Source organism: Elephas maximus, chromosome 9 (genome assembly GCF_024166365.1).
Source record: "Elephas maximus indicus isolate mEleMax1 chromosome 9, mEleMax1 primary haplotype, whole genome shotgun sequence".
Lineage (NCBI taxonomy): Eukaryota > Metazoa > Chordata > Mammalia > Proboscidea > Elephantidae > Elephas > Elephas maximus.
Window position 1 is genome coordinate 76,696,413 of NC_064827.1, and position 17,222 is coordinate 76,713,634.

The 17,222-nt window shown below is 41.5% G+C and overlaps 1 protein-coding gene across 3 annotated transcripts in view; it reads left to right on the forward strand.

Moving 5' to 3' along the window:
• Positions 1-7,650: 7,650 nt before the first annotated feature.
• PBX3 (PBX homeobox 3) overlaps positions 7,651-17,222 on the forward strand; it is a 226,929-nt gene continuing 217,357 nt past the window's right edge. For 2 of the 3 annotated variants that reach the window (XM_049895373.1, XM_049895375.1), the window contains exons 1-2: positions 7,651-7,932; positions 8,867-8,940. In XM_049895373.1, the coding sequence (XP_049751330.1) occupies positions 7,733-7,932; positions 8,867-8,940 (274 nt within the window). In that variant the 5' untranslated portion in view covers positions 7,651-7,732. Of the gene's footprint in view, positions 7,933-8,325; positions 8,592-8,866; positions 8,941-17,222 lie in introns of those variants that run through there. The other variant, XM_049895374.1, reaches the window with a different exon arrangement.

Consider the following 17,222-nt stretch of genomic DNA (forward strand, 5'->3'; position numbering starts at 1 on the left):
GTTAAATGCCCTCAATTTAAGCAGGCAGCAATCAAAACAGTGTCTTTCAGGCACAAAAGCAAGTCCCTGGAAGAGTCCTGGTCAGCCCGGGCCAGGTACTCATCCCTGGCTAGGAGGGTTGGGCCACGTGGTATGAGACAAGATTATGGGGACTCAGGGAGGGGATGTGAGGCTCTCAGAGGAGGTGGGATGTTGGGCTGGGCAACGTGCCTTTTTACAGCTTCAAATAATCACAAATAACCAAAACTCCCATGAAGTATATAATTTAATTTTAGACAAGTATTTAATCTCTTTGCCTATCTACCTTATGTATCTTATAAGGTATCCATGCTTTTACTCAGTTCATTTCTTCTCCTTTTTCCACCTTATTGCATTAATGAGTAGTAGCGTGCTAGGAGGAACATCGTGAGGAAAATATCAGGAGACTATTTGTTAAAAACAAACAAACAAACTTAAATATACACTTGAATCAGTACTTTTTCCTTCAATACAAAATTATTAATCATAATCATAAAATAAAATGCCTTTTGAGCACATTGTCATTGTTTCTGCATTTAAATGTGGCCTAGAAACTCAGAATGGAGAGATAATCAAAAGTATCATCTAGTCTCTTCCGACAGAAGGAAGTTTATAACCTGGGGATAAAAAAAAAAAAAAAAAAGAAATAATATCACCAGGAAATCTTTGACGGCCCTCTTATGGGTAAAAAAAATAATTTTAGAAAATTTATTTTCAGATCAGTGTATTGTAGCATAATTCTTAAAGAAACTTTTACTTTAAATCAGTTTTATTGTAAGGCTAGAAAAGAAAGAGGACTAGGAGATGAACCTAGTGTTGACAAGAAGCTGGTGAGAGAAAAAGAAATATACCGTGGGACCACTTGTTTTTGAGAAATGAAACTCTGGATTTATGTGCCAGCTTTAAAAAAATCTCTGTAGGCACATGATAGCACAGTTTTTGGATTTTGTCTGAAGTTTTTAGTATGCTTCAAATAAAAGCAAATTCCTTTGTTTCAAGGTAGTGATTTCATTGATATCCTATTTATTAATTTATTTAACAAATATTTTCTAAGCATCAGTTACATGCTAGGTATTGTTTCAGACATAAAGTTACATATCAAAAGGCCTTTTCTTCAATAAGCAGAGTATATAGGATTATAGGATACATTCCTAGAAACTGTATTAGAAGGTGGAGTCCCTGGGTGGCTCAAATGGTTAAGCTCTCAACTATTAACCAAAAGGTTGGTGGTTCAAATCTACCCATAGGCACTTAGGAAGAAAGGCTTGGTGATCTGCTTTTGAAAGGTCACAGCCATTAAAACCCTATGAAGCACAGTTCTACTCTGCATATATGGGGTCACCATGAATTACAATCAACTCAATGTCAACTGGTTTGGTTTTTTTAGCTATATTAAAAGGTACACACCTATAAGAAGCCCAGTGATAATGAGGACTCAGAAAGAAAGCATTTACTTCATTTTGGGGCTAAGAAGAGCTTCTTTGAGGTGCCATCTGAGCTGGTGGGCAACATATACAGTGGAAAGACTCCAGCCCACGCTGGAACCTAGTCCCCATCTGTCAGACCTTGGACAAGCAATGTAACCCCTGTAGAGGCAGTGCAGCATGGGGTTAATTTTAATCACGAAGTTGCTGAACCAGATGACCTGTTTTAAATCCCAGTTCATTTACCAGCCATGTGACTTGGTCAACTTGATATCTCTAAGTTTGTTTCTTCAAAGATAGATGAGGCTAATGCCCACCTCACAGGGTTTTATGAATATTTAATTAAATTCAGTGTGTGAAACCATTAGCACAGTGCTTGGCACAATCTAAGTGCTCAGTAAGAGCCAGGAGATATTATTTTCTGAATCTTATCTAAAAACAGGGTTAATATTACTTGTCTTACAAACCTTTGAGTTTATTTTGGGATCAATTGAGATTTTATGCCTGAAAGACCTTCATGCACAAGTTAGACAGCATCACTGAAGATGGGTAAGATTTGAGCATGCAGTCCAGTTGGGAGGAATAGTACGGGCCAAGGCGGGGAGGGTGGGGAAGGCCAGAAACTGTGGGGGTATTAGGGTTGATTATAACATTGGGTACACAGACGGGAGTAACGGGAAGTAAGGCTGGGATAGTTCATGGAGGACCTTGAAGGCCTGGCTAAGGAGCATATTGCAGAAGTAGACTCCATGGAATGTACGTGGGAGAGAGAGGGCAAGGATCATGCCATGATTTAATCTGGCATTGAAAATCAAATTTGGAGAGTGTGTTAGGGAGCCTCCAAGACTGCTCCTGATGATCCTTGTGTCCTGATATTCATGCTGTATGTAATCCCCTCCCCTTGAGTGTAGACCGGATCTACTGCGTTGCTTCTAATGAAGAGAACACAGCAAAAGTGATAGGATATCAATTCAGATTAGGTTACAGAAAGACTAGCTTCCGTCTTGTTTGTCCTCTCTTGCTTTCTAGCTTCTTCACTCTGAGAGCTGCCCAGAAGGTGGGGGAAAGGATACTCATATTTGATTTGGACCTTGAAAGGACTGAGCACGTTCCCATCGGAATAAAAGCAAGGTTCTATCACATGGGGACAATGAATAAAGAAGATTGAAGAAGAATTTATTTATTTGAATTATGGTGCTGGTGAAAAATATTAAATATACTATGGTCTGCCAGAAGAATGAACAAATCTGTCTTGGAAGAGGTATAGCCAGAATGCTCCTTAGAAGCAAGGATGGCAAGACCCCTTCTCATATACCTTGGACATATTATCCCTGGAGAAGGACATCATGCTTGGAAGAGAGTCAGTGAAAAAGAGGAAGACCCTCAGTGAGATGTATTGACACAGTGGCTGCAACAATGGGCTCAAGCGTAACAACAACTTTGAGGATGGTGCAGGAGCAGGCAGCATTGTATTCTGTTGTACATGGGGTCACTATGAGTCAGAACCGACTCAATGGCACCTAACAACAACATCTGCATGGGAGGAGATGAGCCAATTGATGGCAGTCAACCAACTGACAATGTTGGTCTCAAGTGTCTACTGTGTACCAAACTGCACTGTGCTAGGTGCTATGAGAAACCATAGGAGATCGGAGATGGGGCTTCTATCAAAACTTTTAGAAATTATGTATTTCAATAAATATTCTTTTTTAAGAATCTCATTGTAGGAGGGTAAACTGTTATCACACTGATCCGTTTGTTACTCAATGTACCCCATTCTCAGATGAACATTTATGGCATGTCAAATATGCTATCAAATGTAAGGCCAGTTCTAGAGAGTTATTCCCAAAGCAATGGAGTAATATGTTTGGGAATAAACATTTAATTGGTTTCCCCTAAGTGACAACTTGGCAAAACTAACATGACCACATGAATAATGCACATGAACATATAATATGCACAGCGTGCCTAGGAAAAAAGTGGGTGAGAGAGTTGTGCAGTTGGCAAAAAACATATAATGTGTGTGTTTTTTGTATAAAAATATGATAACTCTAGGATGGCTAAGTTCTTTTTCTTTTAAAAACAACAGCCACCACCACCAAATCAGTCATGTTATGGTCACATCTCAAAAAATACCTTGCTGTTAATATACTTAGGAACTAGGTTAGAAAACTAACAGGGAAATTGAGAGCAAACAACACAGGACTATCTAGTCTGGTGGTCAAGTATGTGTTACAGGAAACATGTTCTGAGAGTTTAGTGCAGATGAAGATCAGTGAAGGCAGGAAAGGCATGCAAACTTCAGAGAGGTGGGATCCTAGGTAGCCATGAAGGATGGCCTGGCTGGGCTTTGTTCTTTATTTCCCTCCTCTGCTGCAGTGAGTCCTGGATTCCTTAAATAGAGATGTTTATCCCCCCCTTTTTTTTTTTTAATTAAGCGCCAAGTTACTTATTTTCGCTAATTTACCGTAGTTCACCTACTAAGTCTTGTGGTCTTTATTTAGTAATCTTGATTAATTTTTTTTTTTTTTGCCATTGTTTTAGAGGGTGATCTTTGCAGCCACACGTATCAAGATTTGAATGTAAGCTCCGATACTTACTGGCTTTGTGGTCTTGTGCAAGTTCCTTACTCTACTCTGGTCCTGCTTCCTTATATCATAATGATCCCACTTAACCCGCGTTGTTTGAAACTGAAATAAGATGAAGTAAGAGAAACAAGTCACGGTGTCCTATCCCAAGAAAGTGCTCAATTTGCTGTTATGATTGCCACATGATGAGAGATGATGATGTTAATATAAACACATGGAATGATCTGGATATGAGGAAGCCCTGACTTGGGTTTCATTGCTTTGTCACTGTTAAATGTATATGCATGTACACTCACCAAAAGTAAATGGCATTTTCCTTGACTTTATAACAATCACTGCCTTAGAAATAGTAAAGACGGATCCAGGTACTTAGGAAGGTTCTATTCTATTATCTGTGAAGGCACCAACCATGTGACTCAGATTCCTGAGTGGAGGCAAAGCAGCATCCTACATGAGAAACTGGCAAATGCTCAAGAGATCTTGGAGGATCTGCAATTAGTTCACACTGTTTATTGGGGCTTGGACACCAATGTAAAAGAATTTATGCTTTAAGTCAATGGCAGTTGTCAATGAGCCTGTGAGGGAATCCTTGCTTGGATCCTCTGGCTTTTACCGCAACTCATATTGATAATAACAAAAAGAGAAGCCTCCCAAGCAAAAGGTCAATCTAATCCAATCAGTTAATGCAGAATTATGGCACCAAGTTTCCACATCACTGAGTGACCACGAGTATAGAGGTGTGTACCATAAAATAGCTGTGGGTGTTAGACATTTAACAAGTTGCTTTATTCCTAATTGCTGGCATTTGCTTAACTGTTTTCTTAATTCTAATTTATGTTTTATGTTCCAGTTTGTTTACATAGCCCATAGTTCCCAATTGCCTCTATTTGCTTAAATGTTTCTTTAATTTTATTTACAATTTTATATATGTTGCTTTGCTTACATAACTCATTGTTTGGAGTGGGCTAGAAATAACCATAAATCCACATTGCTAATTAGACTCATCCTCATGACTGATTAGTCAAGATTATGAGCCTAGAAGGAGGGCAGGGGAGGAGGCCTGATAGTGATCACAGGATCATTGAATTTTAGAGCGGGAAGGAATCTTAAGAGTTTAAAGCATCTTTTAGATAGAATTCTATGGTTTTACGTCTTCAACGTTGGAGAATTACAAAAGGTTGCTGCTTGCTCTTGCCCCTTTATGCAAAAATGAGTAATGATTTGAAAAACAAGCTTTGAAAAACAAGTTGAGAATAAAGAGAAAACCCAATCAATGATGACTATGAGTCACCCATAATGGGCGGCTTGAAAGTAGAATTGATATAAACTTGATATATAAATGAGGTATAGAGGAGTAGGGAATATTAATGAATGTGAGGGAGATCTTCTTCCAAGGTAAGTAAGCAGAGTGGATTGTTTGGAATTCCCTTCTCAGCAGCTGTGCAGTTTGCAAGGATTTTAGCTTGCTTAACTGTAAGGTTAGCTATTAGCTTTGCAGTAGGGAGTATTTAAAAGTACACACAACATATGAAGGAAAGAACCTGGAACTGAGTAGCCTGCTTCATTCCAAGAATCCATCTGGCATTTAAAGAACTGCTTGTCCTACATTAAACCCTGCAGAGTAAGAGCCATTTTTCATATCTTCATACCCCTATTTTTGGTTTCAGGTAAGATAGCTTACTGAGCTTGGGAACGGAACAAGGAGACTTTTCAAAATCTTCTAGCTAGGGTGGGATCCATGAATCCAACATGGAGAAAACAGATGTTGAAGCCTCTGTTTGGAAATCAGGTTAAGAGCAAGCTTAAGTGTCCACAAGACGTGGAAGTCCAGATCCCAAAACAATGTGATGCTTTTAGTCACTTGTAGACCGAGTACAATGGAATAATAGGTCGTATAAAAAAAACCGCAGTGCCGCGTCGTATAGATATGAAAATCTGGGGCTGCAGTCACCAATATTAAATGACTCATGCTGATGGGGAAAGTTGACAAGAGAATCCAGTCTATCCCCATACTTGTCCTTGGTACAAAGGGCCCGCTTGTACATCTGGAGGCAGCTAAAAGCAAACGCTGCCAAAGGAGTAGTCCCTGAATTACTAGGAGTTGCAGAGTGTCTAAAGAGTTGTAGGTCTTGAAATAAGCCCTGGACTTCAAGCTCTTTCCTAACTCCCAGACCCGCTGCCCTTTGATATGGTCTCATATGCTCCTCTTTAAAGGAAAAGAGTATGGCATTCAGACTGGACCAGTTCAGATGCCAAGCCTCCGTGAGGCAAGTTTTCCATTTAACTGGTCGCCCCTTGAAGGACAGTGCAAGGCCCACGCATGCCACCACCTTGCAGCGCCCTCTCAGTTACTATGGTGATGGCAGAAGGGGCGGGGCCACCATCTCTCCCCTGCCTCCGCCCAGGAGATTTCGAACACTCCAATTGGGACAGGTCTCTCCTGCCTCTGACCCGCCCCATTCTGCTTCAAGCGCGATGCGATTGGCCCGGACAGGCTCCGGGTACTCTGAGGGTACCACCTCCTGACAGGAAAAGCGGGAAAAGTGTACCAGGCGCTGTCCGAGGCGTGAAGCTCACAGGCGCTGAGGGGAAGAACTTGGTTGGCTTTGGAGCAAGTTGTTCCATGTTCCACAAATGACCCCCCCGCACTTCAGACTGATAACAGTATGGAGCTGGAGCCGGGGCGCGGGCACAACGTTTGAGAGCAGGGGTCGATGAGGGGGCGAGAACGCGACGCGGATGTTAGGATTCCGCGGCGCGCCCTCCAGCGCTGGGGATCAGAGGCCAGAGGGGGCGGTGCCAGAGGCATCGGCGGGAGGCTCAAGGTCCAATGAGCGCGCGCCCCGCCCCCAGGGGCGGGGCGTGAGGATGAGCGCCCCCGCCCTCCTCGCTCACCCCCACCCCTCCCCCCGGGCGCCGGGGCCGCAGTGAGTGAGTGGCACTGGCAGCCTGTCAATCCCTCAGCCGAGCGGCCTTCGAGCCCGGTCCGCGGCGGCTGCTGGCTGGGTGCGCGGCTCCGGCTGTGGCGGCGGCGACTTCTCCCGCCTCATCAATCTGCTGCTGGTCCGGCGCGCGGCCCGCCGGGGCCCTCCATCGGGCTCCGCGCCCCCTCTGCGCCAGCCCGCCAGCTCCCAAACTTTCCTCCTCCGCCCCCCTCGCTCCCCTCGGCCAGCCCGCCGGCCTCCTCCGCCGCCGCCGCTCCCTTCCCCGGGGCCGCCGGGGCTCGGATCCCGCCCGGCCGAGGTGGCGGAGGCGGCGGCGGCGGCTGAGGGCGGGGAGTGCGCAGGCTGGCGCGGGGGCCGGCGGGCGTCCCGGCAACTCGGCCGGCGCTGAGGAGCAAGTTGCGCGGGGCCGCCCGGCGGGGCGCGCGGCGGCGAGGAGGCGGCGCGGCGGCCGTGTGAGGGCAGCGGACGCCGCTGCCTCCACCTCCGCCACCGCCGCGGAGCCCGGCGCTTCCGCCCGCCGCTTTTCTCCAGCCTCGGCGGCGGCGGAAGCCAGAGCCGGGCGCCCGTCCGCGCCGCCTCAGCCGCGGGCCCCGCCGGCCGGGCCGCCCCCTCCCCGCGCGGGCGGGGAGCGCGCGGCCGCCTCCCCCTCCCCCTCCCCTTCTTTCTTCTCCTCCCTCGTCGTCGCTGCCGCCGCCGCCGCCGCCTCAGCCTTCGCCTCAGCCGCCGCCGCCGCCCGCTCCCGCCCGCGCGCGGCGGGATGGACGATCAATCCAGGATGCTGCAGACTCTGGCCGGGGTGAACCTGGCCGGGCACTCGGTGCAGGGGGGCATGGCCCTGCCACCTCCCCCGCACGGTCACGAAGGGGCGGACGGCGACGGCAGGAAGCAGGACATCGGCGACATCCTTCACCAGATCATGACCATCACCGACCAGAGCCTGGACGAGGCGCAAGCAAAGTTGGTGTCGTCTCATTAAGCATCTTTTGTGTGTGCGCGGGAGCCAGGCCCGCGGCCGAGTCGGGGCCGGGGTGGCGCCGGGGGCACGGGCCTGAGCCCCCGGCGGGGAACTTTCTCCGAATACCGGCCGCCCGCCCTGGCCTTGGGGACTTGCCCGCGCCCCTCGACGCAGGCGGGAGTCGGGAAAGTTGCACTTGAGGTGTGGGACGGCCCCGGTGCCGCGCAGCGTTTCTGCTGTACTTTCCTGCCGTGTCCGGCCCTCTGGCAGCCCGGCCCCCTCCCACAGGTTTAAACCTCCCGCCAGGACCCCAGTGCACGCTGCCCCGAGAGGGGCCGCGGCCGCGCTTCACGGAAGTGCAACTTTCTCCCCCGGCCCAGAGTCCCGGCGCCGGAGCTCCCCTTGGCCACCGGACGACCTCGCTGTGCCGGCGCTGCCCCAGCCCCGGCGCTGGGCGCTGGGCGCCTCCCCGGCGGGGTGGGGTGCCGGCGGCCAAGTTTTCGGGGAAGGGAGGGCCGCTCCGCAAACTTTGTGGAGCTGTCACCCGTTCGCTCTCGGCATTCGGCCGGCAGGTCGGCGCGGCGGCCGCTCCCCCTGCGGAGGGCGGGCGCGGGAGCCTCTCGGCGGCCGTCCTCACCCCCGGGTCGCTGTCGCTGCCCCGGTATCAAGGCTCCCCGCGCGGGTTTGCGCCCTGCGGTTACCGAGGCTGCTGCCTGCCCGGCAGATGGGTCGCGCTTCGTTCTGGCTGGAGCTTTCGCCGGAGCTTCCCGGCTGTCGCTAACTAGTCAACTTGAGTTTCTGTAGACTTCCCATCGTTCTAAAGAGCCTTCCAAAATAGGGGACCGGAATTAAATCTTGGGTCTAACTTAAAGGAAGGCGCCATATTATTCCATAGGTGATGCTAATACCTTTGTGTTTTGCTGTTTTGTTTTTTAGGAAACACGCTCTGAACTGTCACAGAATGAAACCCGCGCTCTTCAGCGTCCTGTGTGAGATCAAAGAGAAAACAGGTAAGGCGCTGCGCCCCTGCTGTGGTCTTGGAGACCCCCGAGGTGAGGTCGGAGCTACTCCTTCCACTCTCCAGTTGAGAGCTGCTGCTTTTGGGCACCGCCATCTTTGATCATTCTCTCCTTCCCACCTCCAGATCTTAAGAAAAAACTGCAATAAATCTGGAGTCGATTTCTCAATTTCGCTTCTGGTGTAAAATGAAGTGTAGATGCGTACCGGTCGCCGTTCCCAGGCGGCCGCCCCTGGCTGCAGGCGGGGAGGGGTCCTGAGCGCCAGCAGCCCTCTCCCGCTCCTTTCGCCTTGTTTGTGTGTCAGTTTTTAAAAGGAGCAACGGGAGACTGGATGCCAGGGACCGAGTCCCTGGGAGAAGCATCGTCGGAACTTTGTTCTACTTAGTCTTAAGCTTCACCTCCACAGATAGAAGAATGGATGCAATTGAACAGACCCCAAATAGCATGTTTGAATTAGTGTTTTAGGTGGGAAGAATACTTTTAAGAAGTGAGGAAGGATAACAGTGTGTCTAGGCATATACATTGTGTTGCATCGGTTATACTTTTATTAAATTTTACGATTGAAGTTATTGTATTTGTGCAGGTACTTAATATATATTATAAAGTAGAAAAATGTCCGCGGGTACAGGTTAAACAATTTTCCAAATGTTCAAGGCAGGGGATAGATGAGAAAACAGGTTTTGCAGAAGTGCTGGAATGAAAAACTACAAGTACAAACTAGGCAAATTTTTTTTGGCAGTTCACTTCAATTTAATTTTCTTGTTAGACTTTCTTAATCTGAATATATTTTAATCTTGCGGTGGTAGTACCAGCTCGAATGGAGGAAGAGATTTAATTTAGATTTTTGGTATGTGTTTGGCATTATATAGCAAATACGTGCACTAAATAAGCTTTACTGTTGAATTAATTTCTCTGTGTGTGTTGGATATACAGTATTTTAAAAGTTGCCATATTTTAAGTTGAGCCAAAGAAGAGAAAGTTAAAGTCCAGGATATAGTAATATCCAAGTGATGCTATTTAAAATATGATTGTGTTTAAATTAAGTGTACATATAATAGCACAATGCGTATAATTGTTAGGTTGATAGGCGAGCTGCTCTCCTTTTAAACAGATTTTTTACTCCATAATACTGTTCTGATACAGTAATCAAGAAAAAATGATGAGTTATTGCTGTTAAAATATATGCTATAACCATAATAGCATATACTAAGAGAGCCTAAAGAATATTTTTCTTGCTTTTTATTCACATAGTGTGTGTGATTTCTTAAGATCGAGTGATTCTTTTAAAAGGTATTTTACATTTTGAAAACCAAGGGCATTTTAAATTATTAGTTTTTTTAGGGTTGATTTTTAATTATCTTGCATTGTGATTTAAAACAGATAATTTTTACCTGACTATAAAATAAGATAAAGAAAAAAAAGATATCAAGCATTAAATCTTGAGGATTCTTAGTTTAGAAGCCTAAATGTGTGTAATTTTCTGTAAATTATGTTGCTTAATGTCCAAGGGTTTTCTTGCTATCAGGGCTCCACTTCAGTTTCTGCTGACAGTTAAGCACTGGGGTATTGACTATGTTGTGAATATTAAGATTGATTCAACTTTATACAGCGTTATGGTACTAGGGAGAGGGGATTGATACTCCTGCTCCATTCTTGTGATTTATATTTAGTTTTTTGCCTTTTTTAAGTTTTGGCCTAGCCAGCTTGGGAACCACACTTCAGCAAACTGCTTTTCTTGTTTAGACATTTAGCAGCAGGCTGAGTTCAATTAGGAAGCATAAGTCCTCTAGTTGCTTATTTGCACAGGACTTAGTTACACCATTCTGAATGGAAAGTATAGTCAGCCCCATGTCAAAGGTGAGTTACGAAAAAGAAACAAGTCTTTTCAGAGTCTGGGATTACTGGCAAGGAGAGTTTTGGTAGGGTTATTGCTATTTAAGAAGCAAGAAGTAGCTGACAAAGGAAATTTTTGTGTTTTGAAAATTGTTTCTGAGGCTTTCAGTGATAACTTGTAAATTAGATCCTCGTTTTGTGCTTTGGCCAGCAGATCCAACTTTGTAGGTTATCTCTTTTGTAAAAAGCCAACAGACGACAAAGAGTGAAGGCAGCTGTCTGAGCAGAGGCATCTTCCTGCCAGCCCTCTCTAAGCTTGAGAGGGATGGGGTTTAAGTACTGAGTGATTGATGGGGGGTGAAGCTCTTTCTCTTCCGTCCTTTCTCCCCTACTACTGACAGCTTCACCTTACCCTCCAAAACTAGTCTTAGAAGGAGAGCGGGACACGGGACTCAGAATCCTTGATTTGAAATAAAACAGCTGTGTAGACATTAGTGTCACCAAAGCAAAGAAAATGGGGCAGTAAATTCCAGGGCCCACCACCCCATCTCCTCCCACAGTCATGCTTTGAAACATTATGAACTTATAAACATTGCTGAATATGTGTATATTGCATAATGCTTTTTCTTTAGATTGTTTTGTTTAATCTAATAATATAGTATCCAAAGATTAGTTCTCCATAATCTAGAGAAAGTTCACCTAGTCGTTCGTAATAGAAACCAGGAACATTATGTGATGACTCTATTCTGCATACTGGAGGGGTGGGGGGTTGATGAGTGGGGATAGGGGAACTGTCATGTCAGTGGATAGTGTCATTTCAATTGTGCTTCTTCTAAAAAGTAAGACAAAATCATTTTTAAATAAAATTCTGTGTATTTGTAGATCTGCCAGAGATTTCTGATCAGGCAGTGAACACTGCCAGTTCTGATGACATGAGGAATTTAGTTTGGAAAACACCCCCCCTCCAATTATGAAAAGGTATTTTCCCTTTCTGACAGATAAATGGATATATTACAATTATATTATTTTCTCATTCTAAGGTAGGGAAAGTGTACTTTTACTGTAAGAAGATGCTTGCGTTTTCTTGAAAAAAAATTTTTTTTTTGGTAAAATTTATCATACCATTCTTTTTGGGCATAAGTGTTGTTTCTCATTGTTGGATTGTGTGATACATGTATTTTGAAAGCAACCACAAAGTTAAAGTCTTTGAAATCAAGATATTTGTTCATTTTAAACTATGTAAGCAACACATAATGACATAATTGTTGATATGTTAAGATTTTTCTCCTGGTTTTTTTAGCTATATTTTGTCTTCTATCTCTTACTAAATATTCCTAATGCCACAAGATCTGCTCATCTGCATACTTCTTTTGGTGTGTCCCCTTGAATCTTCTTGGCCACCTTAGTCTTGATTGTTGAAGTGCTTTTCTTTGTGAAGTATTCCATCCTCATAAATCTCCCTTCTTCCCAGAGCCATTAATTATGGGAGTTTGAATGAAAGAGGAAAGGGTTCTTTTTCAAGGAAAAAAAAAAAAAATTAAATTAAAAAATTTTGACAAAAATTCACCATTTTACTGTATAATCTGGGTCATATTTTTGTGAAAGAAATTGTGTATTTTAATAAAAAAAATCAACACAACCTATTCGTTTTTAAACTGTAGGTTAAAATACTCCATGTTGATAGCTGCCAACCAAACTGTGATTTATTGCCACCACAAACCCTAAATAGCGTTCATTTACTAGTAATGTCTAATGGCATACATGATGGTTTGCCAGATTTGTGGCCTTTGTGAGGCTTATAAGCAGGACTGACTTGGGAAGATCATAAAACTTAATGAACTTCTCTACTGCAGGAGGTGTCCGCAGGGGAAGAGAAAGGCCTGCTTGGCTGGTTGGGCTGGTTGAAGTATTTTTTATATTTAAGGAGAAGAAGAAAATGACTATTAAAAATGTCTTACTTTTAAAGGAATCCTCCCTAGAAAGAGTCATAAGAATTTTAGATATCTAAGCTAGATCATGGTGTTTTTTTTGGTTTAAGCTAGATGAAGAATGTATCTTACAAGTGAGTTTTTATAGGCATTTTAGTATATGATGTGAGATTAAACCTTTTATTTTTACAGCCATAAGCGTAACTAGCGTTCAAAGGGACAGGATACTACTCTCAGTCAACATCTCTCTATTTATGACTCCAAAGGTTTAGAAACTCATTGGAGTCTTCTTTTTCTGGGCCATCTGCCATTCTGTGCTTTTCTTTTATGCTTCAATGTAAAAATTTGTTTCATTTTTCTATGTATAGTCCATGTAATTCTTTTACTTCTTAATGTATAAAACCGAATTCTTCCATCGAGTGAAAATTTAACAAGAAGGGTGAGAATTGTTATAAAAAAGAAGAATTGTTATATGTGGGTCTAAATGTTAACCTATATATTGCATTCATACTATTAAGTTGCTCTTGAAATATTTCTAATATAATTATCATAATTTGTTCTAAAGTTTTAAAAACAAATATGCTGTTCTATACATGATTCATTTTCGTATTTTAATAAACTTGTTTTCTAGTTTTAAAAAACTTTTTATTATGGACAACTTAAAACATAATAAATACGTTTAGAGAGAAGAGAACCTTGAGTCCCCGTGAACTCATTGCCTAGCTTCAACAATTAGCAACACTTGACTAACCTTGTTTTCTCTGTAACCCCCACTCTTCTAAGATTGTTTTGAATCAAATTGTAATGGACCTTTAATGCTTTAAATTTTATATAAATTTTAGAGAGACATTATGGCCTGTTTCAATTAAAAATATCAACTGATTAAACAGGAAAAAATACAAAGTCAGTGAATCTTGGAAATGTCATAAACTGTATTGTTTTTCTGTAAAATTTTCCTTAAAGCAGTTATTAAAAATATTTTTCTTTTGTTTAATTAAATTTTCTTTTATTTTTATAGATCTATATAACTTATTAGAGCTTTTGTAGGAAGTTTTGAGGGAGGATGTAAAGGAGAGGTGTTTTTTAAACTTTTCTTTATGCCTTGTTTCCTTCTCTCCCATCCTTGTAAGATAATACATGCAATGTATTCATAGAAAACCTGGGGGAAAAAAAATCTCGCTGCCATAATTGTTTAGAACTTCATGGCCTTGTAAATATTATCTTGAAAATGTGGGGCTGTTTTTCAGCCTTTTTTCTTTTTTCCCTTCCTAATAAAAATATATTGAATCCTCTTGTCAATACTAACTTGATCTGCGCAAATAGTTCATGCCGCAATTTTAGCGAACTTCATTTTATTACAGATTTGTATAGTTTTGGTGTTTTTTATTTGCAACTTCACTGTATTATTTTATTATATTAATTTACCTAATTTTATTCTCAATCTGAAGTATATTAATACAGTGGTGAAGGAGGCCCTGACTTGTTGAAAGAGTACATTGGTTCTTCGGCTTTCATAAATACACCTGCGTATATTTTTCATACTACGATGATTTTCCTTTTAATTACTTCGGCTTATACTTTTAGATTTCAGTTTATAAATTTTGTAAAAAGCTACTTCCAAGGCAAATTGAAATTTAACATCTTAGTTGGATAATTTATATTTTGATACTTCATAGTTTTGCTTGGTATTGAATGAAGTTACATGAAGAGTGGCTATAAAGAATTGAAATCCCATTTCATGACCCACACCCTAAATCACTCATCGCTATTTTATACTGATATCATAAAGTATCTCTTCAGAAGAAATACTTAACACATCACCAATACATCAAGTTAAATAAGGATTTAGACTATTTTCCTCTTATTCATATATGTGTGAACGTCTTTAGATATTTATTATTTCAGTATTGACACTATAAGAATAATGTTTTATTTGTTTTCTCAGCAGGCTTGTATTTTAGCCATTTATCAGTGTGATCAGCATGATTTAGGTAGTAACTAACAAAGCTTGCACCCCCTCCATGTTGACCTTTTCAAGCATTTGTTCTACTTCAGTAGGCCATTTAGTTTTTAAGTATGAAGAATAAATAATTTACATTATTATTTAGTATAAATTGATCAGTTTTTCAGACCTGTCTATCAGAGATTTTTACAAAGTTATGGAAGCTGATCAAACAAAGGCATTGCTGTCAGAGCTAGGTGGTAGTGTTATATTTAGCAAATTAATTAATTAATGCTTGAAGGGGCCACTGGAAAAAAATACCATCTTTTTATGCCTTCAGACACAGAAGATTAGGAAATAAATTTCATTAATCTTCAATGCTTGATTCTAATTATTCCCTTTGTAGGCAGAATAGCAACTGGAATCCCGTTTTTATTTTTCTTTTCATAGACGTAATCTATACACATAATATGTTTAGTTTTTGATTGTAACTGTTGTTTGCTTTGGCATTAAATTTTGAGTGTATTATCTAGCAAAAAAAAATTGGTGTGATAGAATGTGTTAAATCAAACTGGCATAGCATCTCTTTTTTTGAGGGGGGCTAACTATAAAAAAATTATACATGATGGTAATTGATTCAGAACTAAAGGAGTTGAAAGTAAAAGTGATTATGGGTAAAAATAATTGTTAAAAGTTTTGTACTTCTTGTTTTCTTTTAATTTAAGTGCTTTAAAAATGTTAAGCAGTTTTGAACAATAACCCTTTTTGTGTGATCATATCAATGAGGAGTTGGTATACAACGTAATCCTTTTAATACTGGTGATTCTACACAATGTTTAAACCATTATTTGGGAGACTCAACATATGTTATAGCAAATGATGTTTTGTTTTATGTGATACATCGGTTTTCAAAGCATATTTCTTAGGCATCAGTCCAGCAGGTGGCTTTTTACATTAACAAATTCATAAATTTTAAAATCCCATAAAATTTTATTTCGAATTCAAATTAACTAATTGAGAATGTCAACATTTCCACTGTCTCTATATTAACATTTATAATAGAACAAATGGTTGCATATAGAAATTATCTGCAACATAATCTAAATTAAGATTCTAAACAGGCATTACAGATGCTGGTAACTTTGGCAATTATCATTTTGTTTGGTGAACAGTAGTAAAACAGTGTGTGATAAAAGTGTTTAGAGAGAGAGGATAAATAAATTGAACAGCTTTGCAATGCAAAGTGGTTTGTGGTGTTTTTGAGGATTTCTTGGCTCTCTCTTAACTGCTATTGTGAGCCTGGAGCAGATTTCCCCATTGCTAATGCCCTAGAAGTATTAATTCACTTTGATATGCTAATTAGAGGGCATTATGCAAGAAATGAGATTAAGTGGCAGCATGAAGCCATTTGCCTGTCAGTAAATTGAGAGCTTTAGCATCAGGAGGAGCTTTGTTTTTTTTTTTTTTTTTCTTTTTTCTTGGTTTCTCTTAGTTTTGCATATAAATAAAATTGATTGAAAGGTCCAGAGAAACTTCTAGAATATTGGTAGTTTTTTCCCTCCTATGATTATTTAAATATAATGTTAAAGACTTTTTCTTAATATTAATTGATCTAATTTGAGATACTGAATGTAAAGTTTTCACTGTATTCTCTGTATATGAAAATAATCTAAGATATACTAGTCTTTTTTTCTCCAAAGCATAATTTTAACAACACGCCTATCAAACTGTTTTCAGAAGTGTAAACTGTGTGTGTGTGTGTGTGTGTGTTTGTCCGTCAATGTCTTCACTAAATTAAACTTCACAAGAACATATTCTTTACTAAGGAAGAAAGGAGAAAGTTGTTGAATTGGGCTTCAGGAAATTATATTAAATGAGCGTTAAGATTCTGACTTGAATCCATAACAGCTGGAACAATCAAAATCAGTGGTTAAACTCTGCCCTTTATACAACCTGTGGAACTTACATTTCAGCAGGTATCTGATATTTTTTTAATCTGATTTTTAAATTTTTTTATCTGATATATATGATTACCATATTATTTTCATGTTGAAGATGAAGTTTCAAACTTGATTCTGATTTTGCTGACTTTTGTAGTTTAAGCCAGGCCTTTGATATTCTCTCTATAAATCGACTTTGTGATTTTCTGTATTTTGTGGGAAAATACATAAATGAATACTAGAATGGGAGTGGGGAAGCTGTGGAGCACAGAACTTCCCTGGGCCTATGAAAAGATTAAGGTTTCCTCTAACTCAGAACTTCTACTTGTATAAACCATTGCTAGAGGTAGAATTGTGGCTTCCTACCTTAACTATAATCCCGGAGTGTGATTAGATAGGGTAGACAGCTTGGGTTAGACATTCATATTGGGCCTAGGCTCTAGTGTTTGAATTCCACGGCTGTAGTTGTGACTCTCGACCTAGTAATCAGTAACTTCTCTTCAGAGCCATGTGGGTTATTTAGTTCACAGCTGCCATGCATGCATACTACCGAGGCTGGCATTTCCTTGGTGTGCATGTGTGGTGCCAGTTAATGTTAATGGGAGGTAGGAATGTGCGCACACAGAGGAG